At 39.9% G+C, this 27,099-nt stretch overlaps 3 protein-coding genes and 1 long non-coding RNA gene across 5 annotated transcripts; 2 read left to right on the forward strand and 2 right to left on the reverse strand.

The window, feature by feature from the left end:
* Positions 1-440: 440 nt before the first annotated feature.
* bpifcl (BPI fold containing family C, like) lies at positions 441-7,428 on the reverse strand. Of its 2 annotated transcripts, XM_062426938.1 has the most exons (16): positions 7,314-7,428; positions 7,068-7,171; positions 6,791-6,905; positions 6,451-6,582; positions 5,355-5,510; positions 5,213-5,276; positions 5,025-5,085; positions 4,751-4,842; positions 4,450-4,626; positions 4,278-4,337; positions 2,074-2,241; positions 1,621-1,688; positions 1,494-1,536; positions 1,345-1,405; positions 898-974; positions 441-794 (listed from the first exon to the last, which is right to left on the reverse strand). In XM_062426938.1, exons 2-16 carry the CDS (start codon positions 7,165-7,167, stop codon positions 738-740), a joined length of 1,431 nt encoding a protein of 476 aa, XP_062282922.1. In that variant the 5' UTR covers positions 7,168-7,171; positions 7,314-7,428; the 3' UTR covers positions 441-737. The 2 variants fall into 2 exon arrangements, with proteins under 2 accessions (XP_062282922.1, XP_062282921.1); XM_062426937.1 differs by lacking the exon at positions 7,314-7,428 and having other exon boundaries at positions 7,068-7,307.
* LOC133987545 (uncharacterized) lies at positions 3,198-4,157 on the forward strand. The gene is made up of 2 exons (XR_009925574.1): positions 3,198-3,496; positions 3,627-4,157. It is a non-coding gene; the product is annotated as an uncharacterized LOC133987545 (long non-coding RNA).
* A 2,037-nt stretch (positions 7,429-9,465) lies between the features above and the next one.
* Positions 9,466-11,785, reverse strand: LOC133988201 (vesicular inhibitory amino acid transporter-like). The gene is made up of 2 exons (XM_062427767.1): positions 11,405-11,785; positions 9,466-10,653 (listed from the first exon to the last, which is right to left on the reverse strand). Exons 1-2 carry the CDS (start codon positions 11,783-11,785, stop codon positions 9,466-9,468), a joined length of 1,569 nt encoding a protein of 522 aa, XP_062283751.1.
* An 8,374-nt stretch (positions 11,786-20,159) lies between these two features.
* Positions 20,160-26,585, forward strand: actr5 (actin related protein 5). The gene is made up of 9 exons (XM_062427453.1): positions 20,160-20,543; positions 21,246-21,484; positions 21,719-21,888; positions 21,975-22,192; positions 23,171-23,335; positions 23,726-23,830; positions 24,039-24,178; positions 24,697-24,829; positions 25,625-26,585. Exons 1-9 carry the CDS (start codon positions 20,160-20,162, stop codon positions 25,949-25,951), a joined length of 1,881 nt encoding a protein of 626 aa, XP_062283437.1. The 3' UTR covers positions 25,952-26,585.
* The last annotated feature ends 514 nt before the right edge of the window (positions 26,586-27,099 follow it).

Consider the following 27,099-nt stretch of genomic DNA (forward strand, 5'->3'; position numbering starts at 1 on the left):
ATTTGATTTATCTCCTAATACAACTGAACTACTCCCAGATTAGAAAAACTGTAGATTAATCAATATATTCATTCCTTATTGGGGGTCAGAGCTTTTAACGAATTAAAGTTAAAATGACTTTGACTTTAAATTAGTTCTCCATGCAGTATTGAGTAAGAGAAAATGTCACAGAAACCTTACTTGTCCTTCATTTTGTGACTTTGAGCTTTTTTTGTAATTTGTCTCCATCTAGTGGTATTGTACATTATGACAGATACACACTGCTGCAGTATATACCATCAGAACAATTTTTAAAGATACTATAATCATATAAAAACATACACATAGAAACTAAAATGAACAGTTTTTTTTAACCTGTACTGAACCTATTTTTAATCTGATGAAAATAAGACGTTCAGCCTTTATATTAATGAGTCTAAATGCATTTTAAAAATAATCATCTTTATTCATTTTTATTTGTAAAAAACATACGCTGCACATACACTTAACAAGCATTTTAAAAGTTGAACTGCAGGATAAATCACTACTGATTAAACATAAAGGCTGTAGATATGTTAAGACTGAATATAGAAATTTAGATGTAACATTATCTTTTAAGTACATCAGTGCTTTTCTCATGTGGTGTCAGATTTAGCAAATCCAGTTTATTTACAGGTTTAAAGTTCAAGAGAATCCAGCTCCACATGAATCTAAACTGGGAAGAAAAGCAGTTTTTTGATGTAGTTGAGGTTTGTCTGTCAGTTGAAGTCTATGTCTTCGAGCAGCTCCGCGTCTGAACAGATGGCAATAAATCCCTGTTGGGGAAAAAATTGACAATTAATAATCGCCCCTAAGACAGTTTCTGCTCTGATTTAAAGTTAAACATTAACTTTACATTATTCATTAACTCATACTGACCTCTTCCAACGTCAGAACTGGATTGACCAGCTGTGCGTGCTTCAGTCTGGGTAACGTGATACCTTCAGTAAGTTGCTCTGAAACAGAAAGGTCAGGACAAAGACCATGATGTCAACACTCAGATCATCAGTATTTCATGGTCTTATTCTAAAGGAAACCATGCTTTGTCTCCTGTATTCTAGTAACAGGTGGATTAATACGTCAGTTACATGGAAACCTAATATATTATAAACATTTAATTGGTATTTCTTTCAAAAACAACTTCCAGTGAGTGCAACAATCAAATAAACTATGTGCCCCACACCTTTTTGTGATTATGTCATGATCATGTAAGTATAAAGCCAACAGAAAGACACAAATTAAGAAATGAAGGCATTTTAAAATGACACCATAGAGTGGGGAGATTATGAAGTGAAAACACTGATAAAACATGTTACTAAAACTCACTGTTCACTTTTGACAAGGCCATCTTCACTCCCATCTTTGCCATGCTTGCCAAAGCATCAGTCTGCAAAAAGAAACACAGTTCTTTACTCATGAAGCCTGTCGTATTCTGTGGATATAAAATGTGATGCAGGTTTTCTTGTGTCACTTACATTAAAGGTCCCCACTTCAGTTGAGTCCAGACTCAGTGTGAAGCTGTTTGAAAGAAGGCAGAGTCGTTACGTTTGACTTTGTGAGTTTAGAGTCTGTTAATCTGTATTAAAACACGGTGATGCTCACTTGTCCATCGTCATGGAGCCCTTCAGTTTTCCTTCGGCGATCCACACTTTGCTGCTGAACTCTGAGTCCTGAGGGAAATAGGTTTACTGTAAATGTAGGACTGCATTGACCTGTTATTTTTTATTATGGATCAACCACTCAATCCTTTCTCACAACTAATGAATTATTAATCAATTATCCAGTATATGAAATCTGATGAAATGAAGATTATAATTCCCGATAGCCCGTGATGATGACTTCAAATTGTTTTTATGTCCAACTAACCAGACTGTAAAGATATTACATTTACAATTGTATAAAACAGAAACCATTTGAGAAGCTGGCCATTCATTTGCTAGTTTCAGTTTTTCCTTCTGTGGCCTGACTTGGCTACAAGGTGTGAATGTACTTAAATATATTTAAATTAACCCCTGTAAAGTGTTGTAGACATAAAGAGTGACAAAAACTACTCACAACAAGGAGTTTGAACAGTGGAGTCTGGGTAGAGTTGGGCTGGATGGCGAAGGCCTTGACAGCAGCCATCGAGCCCATTTTAACAGCACCAGAGTGGAAGGAAACCTGTGGAACCTCTGTGGCGTACACCTGCAAAGTCATCAGCAGGCCTGGAAACATCTTGGGCAACTGCAGGAGAAAGAAGTGTCAAATATTTGTCATTGTTCCTCTAAATAAATTCTGATTTATTACATAGAAACCAGTCTGCCTCTCTTTTAGTACTATTAATACTCAAAAGTTACTTTATATCCAATAATTTAAATTTAAAAGCACGTGTTTTTCTGTCTGTGGTGTATAAATTGAGACATGTTGAGACAATTGTTAAATATGCATGTTGTGTGTCAGAGCACTCAGCTGAACCTGGAGATTTTTGTTTCATTTCACAGCTAATTCAACTGGAGACAGCCTTTATTTGATTATTTGATTAAACAGTTGACTGGAAATGAATCTGCATTTATAATCGATTAATCATTTGAGTTATTTATTCAGGCAAAAATAACAAACTTTAACTGGTTTGAGCTTCTCAAATGTGATGATTTGCAGATTTATATTTCAGATAGCTTCTGTTCTCCACTGATTTTGTTTGTTTAGGTGTTCAAGTGTTGTTGTTTTTTTTTAACCAGTTTATTGTATGTGTGAATGTATATGCTTTGAGTTTTTTTCTTCTTACATTTTATAGACTAAACAATTAAAGGCGTGAATTTTTTTTATAGATTTATTGATAATGACAGTAATTGTTGCTTATCTCTCGACAAGGGCACATAGTTCATGTTCTGTTCTGTCTTGGGTTAAATTTAAAGTTTTGATTTAGTCACATGACTTGAAGCTCACACCACAGACTTTCAGCTCTGTGGTTTGTTTGGCAGAGTTTGTATTGCGCAGTGAGGGTGACAAAGAGGCAGTGAGAGTGCCTTGAACAGCTCAAAAACAGCATCTACACCAGAAAAACAACGTGTATGTGTATTAATTATATTATTAAGGCTATTATTTACTTCATAAGCTTAAATTATCCAAAAAAAATCTTAATATCAGTTCTATTATTAACAGGAAACGAGTGGAATCATGTGGCCTTATATCTTTGTTTTAGTTAGTAGTTTCACTGCTGTTTTCAAATGAGAATAGAGAACTATGACTGAGAGCAGTTTTACTGTGAGCATGAATAGTGATCTTTAAAAAATGCTGTGATTTGATTTCAACCTTTTCTGTATCACATGTTTAGGAGCACCAGCACAACCCTGGTAAGGATCTACACCTGTACACTACAGTAGGAGTCAGAGGCGTTATCCCTAATTTTGGCTTTTTTTTTGTTAATCGAGTCTTCATGTTTGCTCTTCAGAAAAAGGAGTTCTCTCCACGTGAGGTTGCAGCACTCGTCATAGCAATGGTAGCGATACTCTTTGTCTGCAGATTTTTCATCAACGATACTGGAATTTTATAGTTATTTTAAGCTTCAACATATCACTGCTAAAATGTAGCAATGTTTGCCAACCAGAGGTTTGTCTGTCTTTTTTCAGAGCCGTCCCTGAATCAAGATGTGAATGTTATGCTGCCAGCCGGTTCAGATCAGAGTCCAATGGAAATACATGTCCTGTTGAAAGAAACCTTTACACAGCTACAACAGGAAGTGGAAACTCGAGTTCGGGCAGAATGCATGTGTTTAATTTTATTTGTTTTGTTAGTGATTCTTTTCATATGGGTGTTTTGTCCAGACTTTGCAAAGACTCTGAAAAAGATAGGACTGATATGACATTAATCTTGACTGGGCTGGTCTTTGTACCTATCAGTTAAAGGCATTATTTTTTTGTTTTTGTCTACAAATTCCATTTAAAGAGACAAAGAACTAAAAATTGGTTTGTCTCAGTATTATCCTACATATATAAACATGTTTTCAATCAAATATAACACCAGGCCTATACAACTTCACAGAAGCAGTATATATCCTGCATTGTTCACCTTGTTTCACCTTTCTCTTTCCCTCTGAATGAATACTTGCTCACTATGGATGCCACATTTATCTTGATTAAAGAATTACACGGATGACACCACTCTTTTTGTCCTGTTTTATTAACTATTTTTTTGAGCCTAAAGAAGTCTGTGGATGTCACGGGTAGAGCTGCGACAGATAGCTGCACGCTGCTAAATGTAGCCCTGATAAATAAACTCACCTGAGGAATGAAAGGCCCCATTGAGCTGGTGTTTAGGTGCACAGGAGAGCTTGGAGGTATCTGAAATGACAAAACAAAGTCCCTTAAGCAAAATCAATATAAAGCCAGAAAAACCTTCAACCAAACTGGAATTGTCTTGCTTGCTAACCCTAACCCTTTCAGGTGAACTCACCATGCTGTCATTGATGATGGCCTGAAGCAGTCCAGCTGAGTAGTATCCATAGGAGGCAGAGTTCACAGTGAATTCAGAGAGGCCGGCTGACAACATGTAGCCTGACTGCACAGGCATGACGAAAGGTTGGGCCTCAAATGGAGGTTCCTGATGAGTTTTGATACTGTAGAACTCCCCCTTTAATTAATTATAAAGCAATTGATCAGTTTTTTTGCGTGTTGTTGTAATCATAGTTTTTTTTTTTTTTAAGAAGTGAAAGAATGCCTTGAAAACTACCTTTACTGTAAGTGTGTATTCTTACCTTAAAACCCAGATTCAGACTTGACTCTTCAATGACAGGTAAGCCGGTGAGAGGGATGTCAAAAGTGAGGTCTTCATTCACCTCAAAAGAGACTGAATAGAATAGAAATCATATACAGACTGAATTATCTATTTTACATATTTCAATTCCTGACTGTTGTTTTATTTTTGACCTCGAGTAAAGTCATTTCCAGCCTTGGAAATTGTTGATTTCAACATCAGTGTACATTGTTTTATAAATGGGGTTTTTATGAACGTGTAGTCTGCTGCAATACCATTCATGGCCTGTAGGCTCTGCTCCGCGTTTACAATGTATTTCTCCACAGTGGGACAGATCTAGAAGGAGAGATCACCATTGAAAGTCTTTACACATAGACATTGATTTGACCTGAACATTATCCGATGATGTTCAGGACAGACAAAACCACTACTGATATAAATGTTGATGTAGAGAAACACTCACGTTGTACTCTATTTCACCTCTAATATGCCCCTTGAAATAGTCGACAAAAGGCTGGAATATCCAACTGCAGACAAACAAGATTGCAGGACTTGAATCTTAACATCATTGTAACCCTCTAGGCCCCCCCTCTTTTGTACTATACCTGGCTCCACCAGAGAACTCTATGTCCAAATTTCCAATTTGAGCATTGCAGCTGACACTGTTGACAGATATATGTCCATCAGGATCTTTCCCCAGCTCAACTACAGAGGTCACGTCCACATTAAATAAAGCCATGTTGAATGTTCCCCCGTCATGTCTGAAAATACACACAACATACTAAATCAGTGCAGATTTGGACACAATATAGGTCTGTAGTTCACTGGCAGAAGTGAGTCACTTTATTCTTTAATTTTCTGTATTTTAATATAAACCTGCAGACTGCAGACCTAATAATCTCTCCAGCTAGCTGTCATCTTCACATTCAACATATACCGGCTAAACAAGAGTGTAGCTACATTCCCGAGTCTTTGATTTTTATCTGTCTGTGAAAATACTTGACAAATTGTTTCAAAATGTTCAACACAGGATATCAATCACATATTTCTCTTGCTGGAGGTCATAAAATGCAGATCATTGCCCACATTGCTATTATTAGTTAACTTATCTGACACCAGTTCAGGATGTTATGTCAAATTCTGGTTTCAGTACAGTTCATTTTACAATAAGAAGTGAGAGTGAAGAAGAACAGACAAACAGACTTCTCACCTGTGAAAGAACTCACATTTATAAACTCATGAACTTCAATTTTTGATGCTATTGGTTTTGTTGTTGTTGTTGTTGTTGTTTTTTGTGTGTTTTTTTGGTGAGATGTCTTTATAAGTCCCTTCTGGGTTTTTTCCTAATCTTTTGAGCATAATCCTTTTGCAAATAAATGAATATAACAAAACTTCTGATGTTCAACGAAAGTAAAACAACACAGCACTGGAGAAACTGACACACCGAAAAGGCACACTTCCTTTTCTGATCTGGCACAAAGGCCATTTTGACTTTGAACCTTAATATTATTTCCTCATTAGGTTTTTATACACATTTATTTTTCAACTTTTAAAACCAATGTAATGTAATGTGACAATGTAAGTCACAAGTCCTCCAATTTTAATGAGGAACTTAAAGAGGAACAACACCACACACCCTGTCAGAACAGCTGTTGGGATTACTGGAGTTTACATGGAGATTCGTTAATTGTTCCAACTCACATTGCTTTATAGTGTGTCCTCCACCCTCCTGTTACTGCAATACTGAGGCCTGAGGTGGATGTCTTGAATCCTGTGGGGCCCTGATTGAACTCAACAGACGGTTCAGGAAAGTCACACTTGGTGATCCTGACACTAAAACACAAGGGGAGAAGAAAGGTGTTGGGTGTAAAGAAATGTGAAGACACAGACATAGGTTATGTAAATGGACCTAAACTCAAGTATACACAAACCATGAAGTTCAAATGACTAAATTTGAAGAATAAACTCTCTGTCATTATGAAGGGTAAATGTTAAACTGGAATTTGTGAACTGAAGAAAAAAATCTCAGATGTAGCCCTACCCTGTTAGTGTGTAGCCTATGCTGCCAAGAATGCCGATGCGGACTTTACCACTAATGTCAGGGAGAGTGACGAGCTCCAACTTCTCCTGAATCCATCCTGCGCCTACATGCTTCCCTGGGATGAACAGCACAAACATAAATTTACAACTGATGTGAATGAAACATATTTTATGTACTGATCATATAGTGAGACTTTAAGTAAAGACTCAGGTAGCTCCAAATCAATCAAATACTATACAAAGTGATTTTTAACAGATTTGTGTTTAAACAAACGTACCGTACTGAAGTCCTTTGTCTGTCAGAACGACTTGAATGGCAGGATTTTCTCCACAGGTGCAAGAGACGAGCATGAGCGCCACTATCACAGACACAACCATTTTGCTGCGGAGATAATGAATGAAACAGCAAAGCTCTTCACAGTCAAAGACCGGCTGAGACATGTGCTTTTTACTTCCCAAAAAGTTTCTGAAATCTAAGAGCTTTTATTCACAATAAGCCTGTTGAATGAGAATATGAGGCGTACCTGACACTGCAGTGTGAAGTGCTTTGGCCAAAAAGTTGAAAGTCTGCTGCTGACTTTGTGAACCAGTGTCTCCTCTGCCTCTCTGCCGCTGTTAAGGAAGTGAAACTACCTGACATCTGACAGTGGCCTTGGTTAGACTGCTGCGGGGGTGGTGTGAGGAACAGGAAACTGTTTCTTATTTTTCATCCTGGTTTGTCTGCCTGAATCAAATAGTTGAGTGTAAATGTGTCAAATAAAAAACACTGCAGTGTGTTATATGGACTAAAGTGTTGAAACAAGCATTTGTACATGATCAGTGTTTTTGGAAGTGACATATTTTAAGGTCCACTGAAATGAAAACGTATACCCTTATTTTATAATCTTAAGATTATGTTGTACTGCTGTATAGCCAAAAGCACATTGTGAGACTTTGTGTGAAAATGTTCCCAACAGATACCATCAAAGGTAACTTGTATTTCTACTTAGACAGAAGCAGAGAGGGAGAGTCCAGGGAGGAAAGGCAGATAAGGACACCACCCTCATTTCTTAATTTTCAGCAGAGACACTAGAGATATCTCTAGAGATACAGTGAATTAATCAAAAATATCTGTTAGGGTGACAAATAAGCTAAGATTGTAATGAATGCACTGAACTTCTAACAGTGTCTCTTCAGTGTACCAAACTGGGAGATTTGTATGTGAACTAGTCATTGCAATAAAATGCTGAGAGACAACTTGCTCTCTGTGAATTCATCTTTAAATTTCCATGACACTCCATCTTCACTTTAATGTCTATATCTATATATCTATATCTATACCTTTATATATATATCCTCAGTTTTAGATACATTGAATGTCATGGCTGACCAGTAAAGGGAAGTGAAAATAGGCTGATCTTATGACTTCTTAATTCTGCATTACACTTCTTAGCGCTTGCGTAAACAGTTACTGGCTTTAATATTTAAAAAAACAAATATATGTTGTGTGAAATAAAAAATGTGACTATAATACATTCTTTTTTTCTGAGCTCAAAGGTGTACTGACTTGGAGGTGCCAAGGCTGTTTTATTGCTGCTGTTATTTTACTTGGAAAAAGTTTCATGCATTCCATTTGAAACACAGCATCGCAGCTGTTAAACTTCGGTCTTATCTTTGAACCTCACACCATTGTTTAAAAAAAAAAAGGGAAACTTAATTGGCCTTTGAAGGGGAAGTTTAACCAAAGCCCAGAACAGTCAAATTGAAAGAGAAAGTAAAATCTGCTTTTTCAGTCAAGCCTGGCTGCATTTCACCATACAAGGAAACATTAGAATGACCAGCCATAAAATATTTGATTTATTTATCTCTTAATTCAACAAATACTCTTTGTCTCACACACCATGATTAGTTCCAATAAATCACAATGAACAAGTTCAATAGGAAGAGAATATTATCAGACAAACAGTTTTCATATAACACAGATAGGACCCACTTGCTTGCACTTTGAATTCACTTCATCCAGAATGACACTTGAAACACCGAGAAAACAAACAAGGTCTATTATAGGCATAAGATGGAAAATAAAAACACAAAACTGAAAGAAACTGAAAATAAAAACTCTGTAACAACTACACATAAGTTATTCATGGTTGGTTATAATCCACAGAGCACCATCTGATCTGACGGGTGTCTCTGTCTTATATTTTCTCTGAAGTGGGATTGATGATATATCTAGCAGCTCAAATACCAGTAATAACAATTCACTCCATTGTTTTTCACATATTTCATTCCCCAGATATAAACACGTACACACTCACAGTTAGACCCCTTTTTTTTTTTTTTTTTTACTGGATCTTAGACAACTTTGCATGAAGACTTGATACCTGGACAGACATGTTAATGCCCGCATTTATAATAATCACCCCCCCCCTTCATGCGGAGGTTGTGTCCCTCTGTCCAGTTAATAAAACATGTTTTCTGGAATGACTACTTTACACTATGATTGTAGAGTTTATTATTGCACATTATCACGAAGGCAAAATAAAAAGATGTACATTTCACACAAATAATCCTCCTCATGAGCTTCTATGTCAAGTGGTCAACATGATGTTTTGATAAGGTCTGCGTCATGACAACCTTGCCGTAGTGCGGCATTTTTAGGACATCACCATTCAATAAAGGCCATCTCTGGAGCTCTCAGTCGTGGATATCGTAAGTGTACGCCTCTATGAGCCCCTCGACTGAGTGAATGAAGCCAGATATGGCGCAAATGCCCCCAATAACAAAAATGGCAACGTCGAAGAACACGTGGTGCCACAGGAGGTTCCTCCACTGGAGCTTCAGGTGGAAGAGGCTTGGCAAGAGGAAGCACAGACCGGCGCCGGTGAGACTCCCAGTTAAACCCATAAGGAGGGCGAAATGGGGGACAAACACGGCCATAAGCAAGGTGAACACCACCAGGATAACTCGGAGGCCTAGACCCCATGATTTTAATTGCCCATTGGGACCGTAGCAGTCTGGGAAAATGGCTCTCCCACCATCCTGGAAAAAAGATTTCTCCAGAACCTCAACTGCAGCAAAGAAGGGCAGTGGGTAAGATAATAGCGCCTTAGCGACGAGGAAGATGTTCACCACAGCCCGGATGGTTGACGGCAGGTTATCCGTGATGACCTCTTTGGTCGCGTCTGCCCACGTCAAGTAGGCCACCAGGGCGAAGAGGCCCTTGAGGACGCATGCAGAGATGTGGCTCCAGTCCATCATGCAGTGGAACTCGCTGGGCTTCTGCATGTTCCCCTCCAGGGAGGGCAGGAAGATCTGGGAGGTGTAGCTGAACACGATGATGCCAATGGATATGGGGAACTTCTTTACATCGATGTAAAACTTTACCTTCTCCCAGGCCCACTCGCGCGCCCTGGAGAGGCAGTAGGCAATCACCAGGATGTTGATGACGAAGTGAGCCACGGTGCAGAGGAAGCTGAACTTGGACACGGCCTTGAGGCTCTTCAGGAAAGCGCACGGCAGGAGCGCGGCCGTGGCCACCACAGACCAGGCTTTCTGAGAGACAGGGAACCCCGGGAAGCTGTTGTACATCAGGTTGCCGCTGACCACAACGTAAAGGATACAGGTCATGACCAGCTCGATGATCTGAGCCACGTTCACCACGTGCCCGCCCAGTGCGGGGAAACGGGGCGCGCAGCAGGCATTGGCGATGTCCACATAGGACTCCCTCACGCGCACTTTTATGCCGTCCTCGTTCTCCTCGTACAGACACGCGATGAGGATCTTTCCGGTGTAGCAGCACACCACAGCCGCGAAGATAATGAGGAAGAGACCGAGGTAGCCGCCGTGGAGGATGGCGTACGGCAGGCCGAGGACGAACATGCCCTGCGGACAGAGAAGCGCAGCTGAGTGGTAATGGACGAGGCCCACATCGCAGTGACAGGTCGAGCCAGTCCAGGCGTGCAATGACTGGCTCGCACGGCCCACAGCTTACATAATAACAATAACAAAAAAAATGATATTTTTGCACATTAAAATGACAATACAATGCAGAAATGTGAGATTTACCACAGCTGACTAATTTCAAATGTCTAGCTACATCACACAATTATTTTCTCATTCGCCTCGCCCTTGAAAATCAGGCCTTTTCTCATTTACGGAATCTAAGGTTATTAAAAATAGCTAGATATAGCTAGAATAAATAAATTCCTAATTATTTTGTTAAAAACTTGTATTTGATGGAGACGATGATAAACACGTGGGTCCGTTCAGCCTCGTGGCTATCTCAGTGAAACAGGCCCTGCCTGCAGCTCCACTGATAAAAAGATTTGAATAAATTCCCAAAGCCACCGCTGCAGTCAATTCACACTCAAACCATCAATAAAACCCTTTAATTGAGCCTGTTTTTTATATATAGTAAAATGTAGAATTTTTAAATAAATTTAAAGGCTAAATATAATTATGATTCAACTATGCTGAGCATATTAATTCATTATAATCCTGGATTGCGTAAAATTGTGCGCATCCCCTTCTCCTTGCATAGGCCTAAATTCTAAAATATGTCTGATCTTCAAGGTGACTCTGGGCTCCTTTGCAGGCCTGCTGCATGCACAAATGCACACATGCACGGATTTACCTGGATGGCGTTGGTGACGTTCCAGCCAGCTTCCCATGTGGTGATTTTGGGTTTGTCCTCATCCAGGGAGCCTCCTGTCTTCAGGGACGAGGGCCTCGGGCCGGTGCCATCCCTCTGATAGTGGCTGTCTCCGTCCAGATCCCCCTCTCCCTCCATGTCTCCCCCTTCCTCGTCTCCCTGAAGGACATCCATCTGCATCCCTTGCCTGTAGTCATAATCCAAGTCGTCGCACTCGGCGAAACCCAAACCCTCTTCGTCCGTGGCGGCCTGGAAGCCGAGCCGGGCGAACACCCCGCTGACCTTGGCCTGAGATTTGTTGGACACCTCGTGGGCCGCATTGGTCAGCTTGTTGCTCAGCTTGTGTCGAATTAGGTGAGCCATCTTCTTTACCCGAGTTAAAAGATACTATTCAATGGAAGAAATGTTATTGCCGAGTAAAAAGCAGAGATGAAGATGCATGCAGGGTGATTTATCAGCTTTTAAAAAAAAATGCTACTGTAAAGTCATGCCTGTTGCCTCTTGATGTCGTCGTGAAGTCACGGCTGCCTAACCGTTTCTCCCAAACCGTTACAATCCTCAGCCGCTTTTCTTGGAACGCTCATCCATATTACTCCCTGAAAATCACTCCGTCAGCAACGAAAAACTCCCCAAAATAAAGACTAGGAAGAAAATATGTCCTCATTTGTTGTTTTAAAAAAAAGTCAATTTAGCATTTTATTTTCCCAAAGCAGTTTTGTCGGTTGGTGTTGAGAGCTCGAGCGCAGGAATCTCTGACCGCATCATAAGAGGAGAGGGAGAGAGAGGCGCGTGCATGAGAGAGAGAGAGAGAGAGAGAGAGAGAGAGAGAGAGAGAGAGAGAGAGAGAGAGAGAGAGAGAGAGAGAGAGAGAGAGAGAGAGAGAGAGAGAGAGAGCACGAATATCATATGCATCTCCAGGCCATACTGTGAATATATCATTAATATATATCATTCTTAATGTTAAAATACATATTACTGTTATTGTTTAAAATCAAAACATTTGGACAAATTGTACTTGTTTTTGAAACCTTCGTGCCAATAAAGTCAACGGGGGGCTGGGGGCAGCAGAGTGACATCAGCATGCACGAGAAAGAGACAGGGAAAGAGAAAGGAACGTGCACAAGAGTGAGAGCGAGAGGAGCGTGCACATGTCCGCAGTGCCAGTGTAACGGCACGCACACAGCACACAGCACACAGAGGTTGACCCTCTCTACGGGATTTTATTTAACAGCAGAGTGATCACGCGGATAAAACTGTCATTTAGAGGCAGCAGCAGTGTAACAGACATTAAAATGCATGAATGAAGAGAATAAACATTTCACCTGCTTGCTGGCAACAGGTCGACAGGCACTGCCGTCAACAAACAACAGGCTTCATGCCTGTATGATGATAAATAAACATTTAATTGGGCCGTCTGCGTCAACAAATTCAAATGTATTAAATGAACAAATATATATTTTAAATGATTGGTGTTTGCAGCATCTACAACATGTCTTATATAAATTAAACATATGGTGTAGGATTTTGGCCCAAGAATTATCCTTTTTTTTTCTTTTGTTAGAAAACATTTCCGTCTCACCGGCTCGCCTCTAATTTAACGCGCAGTCAGTCTTAAATGTGTGAAATGAAGCACAAACTGCAGCCTGTGGATGAGACGCACACCTCACAGCCGCGTACACACATACGCGCAGGCGCAGCTCACGGTAGTTTTCTGTAAAGACTGAAGGCCTCATTTTCCACGGGAAGTCTAACATATTTATTTAGAAATGAAATAGTGCTTCTACATAAGCCCACATGTTTGCCGATATATTTTAAAGCATTATCCAATAATTGTTTCCTTACACATTTCGATAATAAAAAACAGAATCATCAATACAAGTTAAAATAAATTCATGTATTTCTATACAATACTCCTCACATTAAAACATGCATATTAAGGCTGCACCATTTCCTCAGTATTGCATTCGTTTGAATTGCTCATGCATGCAGCTGCAGATTTTAAATTTCCTGCTCATTTAACAGCTGGATTAACAGATGAGCATTTTTAACAGGCTGTAGGAGGATGCAACTCGTTGCTGATATGATGCACATAGTGCAGATGGCCTGCAGCAGCACCATGGACAGCTCCTTACACACAGAAAGAAAAGAAAAAGGATCGGACTCCTCAGGTCTTTTTAAAAATAATAATTTTCATTTTCATTTAGGTCTTAAGAAAAAAAGGTCCTTCCATTTAACACACCATCTATTATCTGAATTAATTATTGTCTTTTAGTGGGTAAATGGATTGAATATCTTCACAGAGGGAAGAAATCTGAGGGTGAGAGTTATTTCTTCTCCACTTCAGCTCTAATCTTCGGGAATACGAAGCACCTCGCCTCTGCCTCCGTAATCTGCTGTGACACGGCTGAGCAAAAGTGTCATCAAATTTTTGCATCCCTCTTGCAGAAATGTAGCTCACTGTGGCAGCAGGGCTGAAAAGGCATTTCTGTCACACTCTCACATTTATGGGCTTTGAAGAAAAAAATCTGCTAATTAAAAACGCTAGTAAAATAAACGAATTATACTCTTTTTTCCCATAGCATTTTACATTAAAACTGTCGTGGATCGGGCAAAAGAAATGATTGAGATATGCAAGATAATATTTGACTAACAGCAGCATTGTAAGACAAAAAAACGGAACACGGATGAGAGGTCTAAATTTAGACACCAGCCAGAGGACAGAGAAAGTTGTGCATATTTTCATGCTTGGCTTGGGCTGCTTTGCCAGCTGCTGTTTGTGTTCAGGCCAACACAGTGTTTGTTAGAGAGTGTGTGTCATCCATGTCTGGGGGTATGTGCCCGTGTGCGTGTGTATGTGTTTACGGTGAGGAAACAGGGAGAGTCCTTGAGGCATCTCTTCCTCCCCCATCACATGCACAAACCGCGGGCGCTGGGACAGAGGATCGGCTGCAAATGTCACACGCACAAAAAAACCCAAGAACGCAAAAATACACGCAGCCTCATCCCAAAATCTGCAAGCCTGATTCCACATCTGAGTAAGAAATGAGGAAAAAAAGACAAGCAGAATCAAAAAAGAAAAAGAAAATGTTGTAGAAAAAGTGAAATATACCTATTTAAAATATAGCGAAATAGATCAAATTCAGTTCAATATGATATATGTATTTCTGAGCTACTTCCTCATGACAAAATGAATTTCCAGTCTGCCTTTTTTCTCTGAAAGGGCTTTAAGATTGGTTGCTGGGGCGACCAATTTAGCTTCTAAGGCTACAAAGAGAAGGATTAATTCAGGCTGGATGTGTGTGTGTGTGTGTGTGTGTGTGTGTGTGTGTGTGTGTGTGTGTGTGTGTGTGTGTGTGTGTGTGTGTGTGTGTGAGAGTGTGTGTGAGAGTGTGTGTGGAGGCCTGAGATACGGAGGGGCTTATAGCCTCGTCTAACAGCCATGCAGTGCTGACTGGGAGCAATAATCTCTGATAGTTGCCATGGCCACAGTAATTGGAGGGGTGTGTGTGTATATGTTGAGGTTTTAGAGAAAAAAGATTTTCTCAGCACAGGTTGTATTTTTTGTCTCTGAAAGCCTTAAATATGGCAGAATTAAAGTATTTAAGCCAATCCTAAACCTTTTTTTTTCTGATTATAGCGAGTGACAAAAGAAAAGGAACATTATTAACTTCAAAGCAGAGAGCATGTGCCACTATACCAGGGCTGCCCTATCATATATTATTTTCTAATAAACATAAATCAGTTGCTCCATAGTCTCCACCAAATTTGAATGAAGTCTGTGTTGCAGGTTGAGATGTGCTGCTAATTTACAGAGAAAGGAGTGAACCTTTTTGGTGTATACTAAGACAAAAATACAGTGAAAAAAGCCTGTTAATTTGTTATTTTTTGAGGGAGATGAAGCAAAAAAAAAAATAAGGCAAGTAGGCTTGTAACCCATCTCAAAGGGGTCTCACTAATTTTTTGAAATGAGAAGATATTTTCCTTGGGTTGGCACTGTCTCCAACTGTCTCAATAATGTTTCTATTAAAGGTTCCTGTAATAAATGACTAAAAGACCAAAGGTACAGTATGTCTCAGGCACAAAGTTATCATCCTCACCCACTGATGATGTAGAAAGCATCGTTCTTGGATTGCAGGATAGAGCTAGTTAGCCATTGTATTAAAGTACAGTATTATGAGGCCAGGCATGTTGACCCCTTGCAGGTTGCATATTGACAGTTTGTTTTTGTAAAGGCTTAAAAAAGACCCTTTAAACTTTTTAAATGCCAGGTATTAAGAGCCCCATGCACATATGGTTGCTATGATTGGACAATGGACGTTCAGGGGCTGTGTTTAGCAAACAGTCAATTCCAAACATGGATACAATGTGAGATGGTTTTACTTTTTAAAGATGGTGCATTTTCAATATATTGAGACTCTGTAGACATATTCATCCACTAAACAAGACAGAGACGTACACACACACTAATACATTTGAATATGTTTATTTTAATCTTTAGAAATACCCTTCCCACATACACACACACACACACACACACACACACACACACACACACACACACACACACACACACACACACACACACACACACACACACACACACACACACACACAGTCTCACATATGAACACACTCACACACACACATTAATGCATGAATAGTGACAGGTGCACAAACACATTAATCACTCTATGGCCCAAAAAGATCTGCTGGGCTTACAGGGCCAGAGACTGAAGAGAGCTGTAGTGACAGAATCTGTGTGTGGGGGCAAGTGTGTGTTTGTGTGTATGTGTGTGTGTTTATTACGAGGGAGCCAGAGAGAAACAAAGAAATAGAGGTTGCAGTGTATGTGTCTCACAGTGGAAGAATTTGTCTGTGTGTGTGTGTGTGTGTGTGTGTGTGTGTGTGTGTGTGTGTGTGTGTGTGTGTGTGTGTGTGTGTGCGTGTGTGTGTAGGCGTGACAGGGTGCGGAGGACAGTCACGGAGGTTGCAGGGGGTTTTGTCTTCAGTGTGGCTCTGATATATCAGAAGTGCTCAGAGTCAGAGCCGTTACGTAAACTGGGCTCTCTTCCTCCGTCGGTCATTCCTTCACACACACACACACGCACACGCACGCTCTTGCATGCTTCACTCCCACATTGACAGATTAATCTGTTTTAGCAGTTTTTGCATTAATGACACAAACAGGTGAACAAAATAAAAACATGAAATGGAAATAATGCAATTCATTAACACACACATAATTTTTACTGACAGATGTTTTTCCCCTCTGAGCGTTCTGCAAAAACATCATACTGCACATTCATTTCTGCCTAAATATAGCCGAAATAAGCATTTGACTGTCCAATTACTGCAGAACCATTTTAATATGAAAAATGCACTATGATAGGAAAAAATAGCTCTATAAATAAACAAACAAAGAAAAAATACAATAAATTGATTATCCAATCAGTGCATCATTATACTTTAATCTTTTGCAGCATTTACCTATATTTAACATTTGCATTTTACACTCACTTCTCTACATCCCATCAAGGTTAATGGGAACCTACCAAAATTAAAATATACATTATATTTCCCCCTCAGCTCTCCGTCTCCTCCCTCTCAGTGGGAACTAACAGTCTGTTTGTGCCTGTACAAAATGGAGGCTGCTTGGCATCACGCGTGGCAGTCCCAGAGTGCTTGTAGCCTATTAGTTCCCCTGCGCCTCATCACTGCTGCCTCGATGACAAGCACAACAAGCAGAGAGCTGCAAGCACTGCGCACGGACTGCGGCACAATGTCACGTCTTGCCTTCTGGGAGGGATGGACGTCAGTGTGTGTGTGTGTGTGTGTGTGTGTGTGTGTGTGAGGAGAGGAAGTTGATGGGGGTGTATTTGTGTGTGTTTGTGACCGTATGTGCATGTGTGTGTGGGTGGGTGGGTATGTATGAATAGTGTGGATATGATTGTGTGTGTATGTGTGTGTGTGTGTGTGTGTGTGTGTGTCTTACCAGTGGGTATGTAACCATGTGTGTGTGTGTTTGAGAAGGGTGAGCTGACCCAGATCTGCTTATTAGCATCAGGAGGAGGGGGACGGCAGTCACTTAGAGCTTTGTGCGTGAGCATTGAACTGTGCTCGTGCTTCAGTGACACACCATCAAGGTTCATACAGTAATACCCCCCACCCCCCTCCTTCACCCACCCACCCACCCACCCACCCACACACTTTCCTTCCTTCATCCTTTTCATTCTGCTCCAAAATTTCTGTGCTATCCAGGAAATAAACCCACTCAATCTAAAACAAAACCCGTCCTGTATTGTTAAATTAATTTAATTCTGGGCATGAGAGCCTGAAGGTTAAATAAATGTAATATTATTCACGCATTCATTAAATCCCAGTACAAACAAAATTATGTTGAATCAGAACAGCAGAAATCATCCTGTGCCATCAATCTTCAACGAAAAATTATAAATAGAAAAACAATTTAAATATTCAACAAATAAATATTATTGTACATTTATTCCTTTGCTGACTTAAGGCTTCTGCTCTTCACACTGACATCTTAAGGGGAGTATGAATATATGGATATTGTTTTAATCCATTATGCAGTTCTAAACAGGACAAAACAAGATCAGACCACACAACTCCAGTCCTCTGAAGCCTTCACTGGCTACTTATTGTCTTCAGAATATAATTCAAAAGTCTCCTCTTGGTGTATAAAGCAGTTAATGCTTTGGCTCCATTGTAATTATGAGACAAGCCATCAGTATACAATCCTAGCAGATCTCTCAAATCACAAAATGGCATCTTCCCCATCTACCTGGAGCATTTTAAAGGCCTATGAGATAGCATTTAATATTGAATGTGAATGTATGGATGTCTGTGTGCAAGCACATTTTTCTGATGTATTATTTTATTATTATGTGAAGCACTTTGAACTGCCTTGGGGTGATGTGGTGCTATACTAATAAAATTTGAATGGAATGATCATGAATGGATGCAAAACTATGTTGAAGCTACTGTACGTGTAGATCATGTGCAGTTCACAGTGTGTGTTTATAATCAGAATCACAGAGTGTAACAGGGACATGCTCAGTGTATAAAAGGTCTGAATTGAAGCCCACTGGGACGTACAGTACAGCAGCTCTCATGTGCAGGTGTCCCACATTACCAGCTGAGGCTTTACCCGGTCAGCTGAGAGTAACAGGATGGCAGACAGAAGGAAATCAGGGATTTCAGGGCCTGAGGGAAAACGTCTGTTCACATGGTTTAAGTGAAGCTTCAAAATTTCTAGTAAACATAACCAGTTGATTCGAAGGTCAGGTTAGGGTGATGAGTGATTATGAGGAAATTACAATAAGACTTTCAACACATTTTTTTTGTTTGCATTTTAAAAAGTGTCTTTGGATGAATGTTAGGCTATTATTTTAATGGCTGCATCATTCCATCACATGCAAACTTTGGGCTCTCCAGAATTAAAAAAAAACGTATTACTGACTGGTCAAACACAACTAGATTTTATTGAATATCTTTTATATATTTCAGAATATAACTTAAATGATAAAGCTGCCCCATCTGAGAGCTTACCTGCCTAAAACGCACCATGAGCAAAAATGAGACTCATCACAGTAGGACTTGTGCTTACATTGAGAGGAGTATGACCTCTGGTGGTTAAAAGTAGGTATTTTATTGCAAAAATTAACACTTCAAATATTTGAAGAGCTCCACTTGACGTGGTTTAAGATTAAAATGAAGGTGAAAATCTCCTCCTTGATATATATAGGTAATGTTTAGCTTAGAATTCTTACATGAAAACAGTTTAGGAAATATATATTGCATGGATAGTAAAGTCATAACATTTTATTTCATCCCTATGTGTTTGTCTATATAAAGTGTTGACTCAACTTAACTCAGTCAATTTATCTTGTTGCTTTGACTAAGTTAAGTTGTGTCAACTTAAGGTGTCAAGTTTATACCACTCAAAGAGATTTGTTGATATATCATATTATAACATATTTTTGAGTTGACTCAACTTAATGTGTCAAATAATGTCAACTTGAGAAGATTAATTAAGAAAAATAAAAATTGTTTGTTGAACTTATATCATCAAGTTCTTACAAATTTTAATAAAGTTGACTCAACATGATAAAATTTGTCCATCTAACTTAAACCCCAAATCCTTTTTACAGTGTACGCTCAAATGCATCTATCTCTTCTTTTGCTGCTGTCCAATTAATTCGTTATTGAATGTAATTAAACATGACTTCACAAAAATGATTGGAGCAGAGCAATTGTCCAACAGGAAGTACATGCTGTAACATGTCAGTGTCAGTTAATTTCAAGGATATATATAATAAATAAAGCAATGTTATTTGCTATCAGATTATGTTTATGCTATATTCATACATCAAATATGCTATAATATGGCTATAATTTTTAGTTTTTAATTTAAGTCAAATTTTCCTCTTCCTACGTTTGGAAATGTGGTTTGAAATGTGGAACAGTCATGTATGTTCGTGTATTTAAGCACATTAAACATGCAATACCATTCAAAAATTAGTCCTGTAATAAAATAAAAATGTCTTGCTTAAGTACACATTACTCTAAGTCAACCTAATTTTGTATTTAGTGCACAGTTTTATGGACATTGTTCCGCAGCACATATTCAGTATCTGTATGTTGAACTTGTTGGGAACTTTTAGGTCGGAGACCCAAGCTTCCACACGGCGTTATTTTGCAGTGACACACTTCCAAAATGGCTTCCAAAGAGGAGCCGGTCTGTCAGATCTTCTCATTTCAGGACTGTAAAACTTCTCCCGATCCAATCTTCGAGCTTCCCGCCCACTACCTGAGCCCCACATCGGCCCCGATAGTGATCGATAATGGTTCCTTCCAGACCCGGGCCGACTGGGCGGCTCCAGCAGCCGAGGTCGCTGCTCCGCGGCTGCTCTTCAGGTCGGTGGCGGCGCGCAGCAGAGGAGCCGCCCGCAGCGACACTCAGATCGGCAACGATATCCCCAACCTGGAGCCTCTGAGGTGGCTGCTGAAGAGCCAGTTCGACCGAAACGTGGTGGTCAACTTCGAGATCCAGGAGCTGATCTTTGACCATGTGTTTACACACCTGGGCATCACCTCAGAGGTCAGCTGTTAGTTATTTTAACTGTATAAAAAGTTACGCACATTTATGGCACATGTCAATAATACAAAAACGTACACTCGTGTTGGAACAGGAGAAATTATGGAGAAAAAAACGTGTATAAGCATGAAATTAAAACGTACGAGGATCCTTTAAAGCAGCATCAACAAGTCTGATAAAGGAAAGAAGTTTCAGGTTGTTTCTATCTTTCATGTATTGATTTTGCAAATAGTTTTACTTCATTCTTCCATCTGTGGATGTGTAGCTTAACCTTTAAATATCTAAATTATGAAAGTGTTTACCCAATAAAGTGAAGTTGTGTACCAGAAAATCTTTTCCTCTTTTGTAAGAACACACACACACACACACACACACACACACACACACACACACACACACACACACACACACACACACACACACACACAACATTATATTGACTGATGCTCCTAAAATTTTGCCTCATGTCCTTTAAGACGTGCTCACAATTGGTCAGCTGCTGCAGGTAATGCTAATGCCAGGTTTGCTTATCATTTAATAAATCTTTGTACTGAACTTTTTTGTGGCTGTAACTAAAAAGTGTATCCTTGAGGTGTGGTTTAAGTACAGAAATTTTCCGGCATTTCTCATTTGTATGCTGCGTGACATTGGCTCACGATGACGACCAGTCGACCAATCAGTGTTACTCTCCTCATACTTCTGCAGGGCAGTGTTAACCACCCCATCGTGCTGACAGAGGCGTCCTGCAATCCGCTACACTGTCGGCAGATGATGTCAGAGTTGCTGTTCGAGTGCTACCAGGTCCCGCACGTCTCCTATGGCGTGGACGGCTTGTACAGCTTCTACCACAATAACGCTCAAAGGAACCTCCAGCCTCCACACACCGGGATCATTCTGTCGTCAGGATACCACTGCTCACACATCCTCCCGGTCATCAATGGCAGGTGAGACACAGAAAACTGCTTCTGTTTTGTATTGACCCTCTTTTTATACAGTACCATTCAAAGGTTTGGACACACCTTCCTGTTTTTTCAAATGAGAAACTGTATTTCCTCATTGAAAACTTGTATCCTTTTTATCCTTCGCTTTGTCTTATTCATGTTTTTTTATTTATTCATTTATACAGTCGTACACACAGTTTTTCCCGCAGTGTAATGTTGATCTGCTTTTGACTCGAGGTTGGATGCGGTCAACTGTAAGCGTGTGAACGTGGCTGGGAGTCAGGCAGCATCCTACCTGCAGCGCCTCCTCCAGCTGAAATACCCAGGTCACCTCGCCGCCATCACACTCAGCCGCATGGAGGAGCTACTGCATGAACACAGTTACACTGCTGTGGACTATCATGAAGGTACTGTATGTTGAGCCATGGAGATGCACGCACCCTTTCTTCCTCCTTTGCTTAATTTTCTATTCCCTACGTGTTGTTTTCCACAGAGCTGGAAAAGTGGCGCAGCCCAGAGTATTATGAGCGCGAGGTTCATCGTATGCAACTTCCCTTCTCGGGCAAGGTACCGGGCGGCTGTGTGAGCGTGGAGGAGAGGCAAGAGAGACGAGCTCAGCAGCTTCGACGGCTTCAGGAGATCAATGCTCGCCGCAGGGAAGAGAAACTGCTGCAGGATCAAGAGAGACTGGACAGACTGCTGGCCGTACAGGCAAGAAATCTTAAATCTGAGTTTAGGGCCGTTCCTATGTGCGTGATACATGACATCACAACTAGAGTGGAGCCAATTGCAGTCCAGTATGCAATGTACATAATGAGACGTGGACATTTCTCTGCTCTATTTCAAATTGCTTCTAAATTCAAACAAAACTTAAACCATTATTTTTCCTCCTGGGAGAGCAGAGGTCCCAACACTCTGTCAATTCTCTTGATAGTGTTCCTATTCAATCTGTTAATTATTACAAATATTTGGGAATTTGCCTGGACATAAGCCTAAATTTTAAACATCATATTAACTATCTCTCAAAAAAAATTGAAATTCACATTAGGCCTTCTGTACAGGTTTATGTCCTGTGCATAGTTGTCGGCCCTTTCCTGTCCCAGGTTGATTTTGGAGATACCATGTAGAGGTTTGCCTCGCCATCCACCTTATCAAAGTAACATATGCCTATTTATTGCTGCCTGTTGTTCTGACTTGTATTTTGCACTTTTATATATTGTTATTTTATTGTTGTTGCTGTTGTTGCTGCATGTGTGATGCTGCTAACTGACCCTGTCTTGGCCAGGTCTCGCTTGCAAAAGTCTCAATGTGACTTCCTGGTTAAATAAAGGTTAAAAAAAATACAATAAAATGTGAAGCCTGCAGTGCACAAACACAGAGAAAGACTTTTCAGTGAAGTAGAAGACATATTATCTCCCGCAGTTAAACTTTTGTATTGAAAATATTTTCATCTTCTGAAGAAGTAATTGAAATCCTTGTGGAAAAAACAAGTTAGATATCATTTGTTGTTCCTAGCAGAGGTTGTATGTCCTGAAACATATCAGGAGGGGATCTTTAAGATTAAATGTAGTAGAGAAGAAAGATTTTCATTGATAATTACAAACATTACTTAAACTCTAAAAAAAATAATAGTTTTAATAAACTCAAATGTTTTGTTCCCAAACCAACAATAACTGTGTGTGTGTGCAGGAGCTGCTGGAGGACGGCCTGTTGGATCAGTTCCATAAGAGCCTGGTGGAACTCAACATGGACTCTGCTGAAGAGCTGCAGTCGTACATCAACAAGCTGCAGCTGGCTGTGGAGCAGGGTCGACAGAAACTGCTGCACAGCGACACAGCAGAGGGGAAGACGGAGGTGGGGGAGTTAGGAAATGTTTGATTTGTTGAAATCTTGTAAGTTCCGTGTCTAGATGTTGAAGCTCAGTCTGACAAACATTTAAATAGTTCAAAAAAGTCAAAGTTTCCTGTAGCAGCACATTAATTAATTCAAAAACAGACAATGCACATGTTTCTACTGAAAATTGCAGACTATATAAACTGTATTCCTCATAGAAGAAATAACAGCAGCTGATTAACTGAAGAGCCACTGAGCTGAAGTGATATTCAAATGAACCAATAATTAATTAGGTCTACATGTCATTAGCGTGAATGTTATGTGGGGCTCTCCCGGGTCTTTGCTTGCTTGCTGTAGTGGATGTGCTGCGGCTCACATGAAGCCTGAGGCTGTTCTGTCGCTCTCTGCCAGGTGTCTGAGCTGGAGCAGCCCATGGACGAGGGAGACGGAGTGGCGCTGATGGATCCTGACTTCCCTGAGGACACGCTGCCAGAAAAAACAGCTAATGTGGCTCAGGTAGCCGCACAGAGAGACTGTCTCATTAAGGCCGTGCAGGCAATTATCTGCCAGTTTAATATGTAGCAGGATGTGCGCAAAAAATGTTTTCATTTGTTTGATATTTTTGTGCCAGAGCAGAAATTAAATTGGCTAACCTTGCTCATTAGCTGGAACATTTTTGTGATAACACTTACTAACTAATTAATAACTTTGATTTGGTCTCCAGCCGGTGTTCAACATGGCGGAGTACCATCAGCTGTTTGTCGGGACGGAGCGTCTGCGGTGTCCAGAGATCCTCTTCCAGCCCTCGCTGTCTGGAGAGGACCAGATGGGACTGATGGAGACGCTGCAGTATGTCCTGGCCAGGTAATGATACAATCAAGCAAAGTGCATACAACGGAGACAAAGGTGTACATGCACACCTATATATATACACACATGATCATGTAATCACACATACTCTCTCCTTGCTTTTATTACACAATTCTTTTTTAGCATCGTTAAAGGACCATGTGTAGTATTTAGGAGAACCTACGGTAGCCTGTAAACTTGCGAAAAATGCAAAAAGCCCTCTCTAGAGCCAGTGTTTGGTTTGTCCACTCTGGGCTACTGTAGAAACAGAAACTGGGATTTCTGGAAGTGGACCCGCTTCCTGTGTAGATATGAAGGGCTCATTTTAAGGTAACAAAAACACAATAATTGCTGTTTTCAGGTTATGTATACACTAATTAAAACATATTTATACATTATCTTCCTTTTTCTCTAGATGCCACTAAATTCTACACACTGCACCTTTAAGATATTTTTTTGTAGTTAACTTGAGTTATTGCCTTTTTATAAAGTGAATGATGTGAAGCGTTACAACTCCTTTGCATCATATACAGGTACACTCCAGAGCAGCAGGAGGCACTGGTGAGCAATGTGTTTCTGACAGGAGGGAACATGCAGTACCCCGGGATGAAGGACAGAGTGGAGAGAGAACTGCGGGCCATGAGGCCTTTCCAGTCACACTTCAAGGTGCAGCTCACATCCTTTATAAACCCTTATTTATGATAATACAATTATGATGATTAAAACATTTCACTAAACCTGTGAACAGTGAACAGATCTGATTACTGTGTTACAGAGCATAAATTATCCATTAAGGTGCTGTTGAAGTAAAGGTTGATTGATTTATTGGCCTTAATAACTGTTATCCCAGATTAATTGACCTATTCTGACACAGTTAGTTTAGATTATACATTTTACAACTTTTTATGTTAGACAATTATAAACAATGCTGATTTGTCAAGACCTGTAAACACAGCTCTCCTTTAAATCTAAAGACACTGAAACCTGGTTTTAAAGATATAAAAAAGAACAAAGGATGTGAGATAAAAAAGTAAAGTAGGATAAAAATCTTTTTAATGGGGAGAAAAAGTTTAACCTGACGTGCCAGTTGGTTCTTTTTGCAGAACCAGCTGAGAAGTTGTCCTTTGAAACTGTTTGGAAAATGGCAGGCACTTTCAAAAAAATACTTGGCAGGCATACCTGGATGAACCATCTGTCTATCACTGTCTTAGGCAGCTGGATTCACAAGATCACACGAGAATCCTCATAGGATTCCACTGGTGCTTCTGACACATGTACATCTTGAAGCCTGGCAAGATAGATTCTCAAGTGATCTTGAGATGTTGTGATCTGCGTTTAAGAAGAGAAATATTTACTTAACGTACCAAATAATTTCTGCTGAGTTCAATATATAATCCAGAGGTAACCCACTTATAAATACACTTGCCGTCTTGAACCCTGACTGACTCCCTGACTTCCCAGGTGACCATGGCGTCGCGGCCGGCCTTGGACGCCTGGTATGGGGCAAGAGACTGGGCCTTGGAGCATCTGCCTGGAGGTGGGGCAGCAGAAGGATGGATCAGCAGACAGGAGTACGAGGAGAAAGGAGGCGAGTACCTGAGCGAGCACGGTTCCTCTAATGTCTTCATTCCTATGAAGATCGTCAAACCGGTTCCTGCTCGCCCCGCTGAGCCTTCTGTTACCATGCCAACAATAACAGGAACTACTACAGCCGTCACCACGGTTACATCTGCTCTGACCGCTACCTCTTCTGCTGTTACTGCTGATGTTCCCATGGTTACGTCCTAAACTGAGAGAACCACTGGATTCAACATGTAAAGGAAAAACCCACCATCAGCTGTGTTTTCAGTGTTGAATCAGACTATGATGTTCATTTCATTTCATTCCAAGAATTATTTTCTTTTGTTCTTTTGTACTTTCTTGGTGCGCCCACTTTCATTCAACTGATTTTACTTCAGCAAGCGACTTCTTATGTTTGCTAGAATGTCTTTCAGAAAGCTCAAGAGAGCAATGTGTCAACTTGAAGCAAAACGGCTGACACATCAACTGTTTACTATTTGATGTTTCAGGCAATTTGAAATGCATAAACTGACTAACTGGAAATGAAATATCTCCATGTAACATTACATCACCTGATGAAGTAGTTCTCTGTGGAAATTAGAAAATACATCGCTAAGCAACAATATAGGCCTGGATCCAATCTACATTAGAAGTTGTTTTTTTTCCCACAGTGTTATGATGTGGATTTTTCCTTTAATCATGTTCTTGTTCTCCTGTGAATTTTGCAACTTCCTGTCTGGAACTATTGCAAATACAGCTTTGATTGTTCATATTGAATGGTCATCAAATGAATTGTCTGCAGAAGTCCAATGATTTTTATATGATGTTTTGTAATGTAAATAGAATGTATTCTTTGTATGTTTTTTATATTATCACTAAAGGAAATAGCTGTTTGCGTTTGTTTGAATGAAACTCTTGAAGCTGTATGATTTGATTCATTCATTCTCCCATCTTTATCCTTTCTTCACCATTTTCTTTCTCTGTCTTTAAAATAGTTTTAATTTTTTTTTTAATTTTATTTTATTTTTTACTAGATTTCACTTTCAAATCAGTTCAAGGGTTGGTTCACACACAAACACACACACACACACACACACGCACATACATGAACAGAAGAACAAACGTACTATATATTTATGTAAGTACCTCTAGTGTTATGAAGATGTACAGATATCTGTCAATGACACATTGTAGGTGGAGAAGATTTCGTTTTGGGGCCTCACAGCAAAAATCACACTTAAAAAAAAACAAAAAAACAAAAAACTGATCTGATCTAATCTGTGCAGATTTTTGGTGATATACCGCTAGCTCTAATGTGTGGCATTTTGATATATGATATTATTACCTTTGGTCTTACAGATGAAATCTAACAATTG

Source organism: Scomber scombrus, chromosome 10 (genome assembly GCF_963691925.1).
Source record: "Scomber scombrus chromosome 10, fScoSco1.1, whole genome shotgun sequence".
In the NCBI taxonomy this organism is placed as follows: domain Eukaryota; kingdom Metazoa; phylum Chordata; class Actinopteri; order Scombriformes; family Scombridae; genus Scomber; species Scomber scombrus.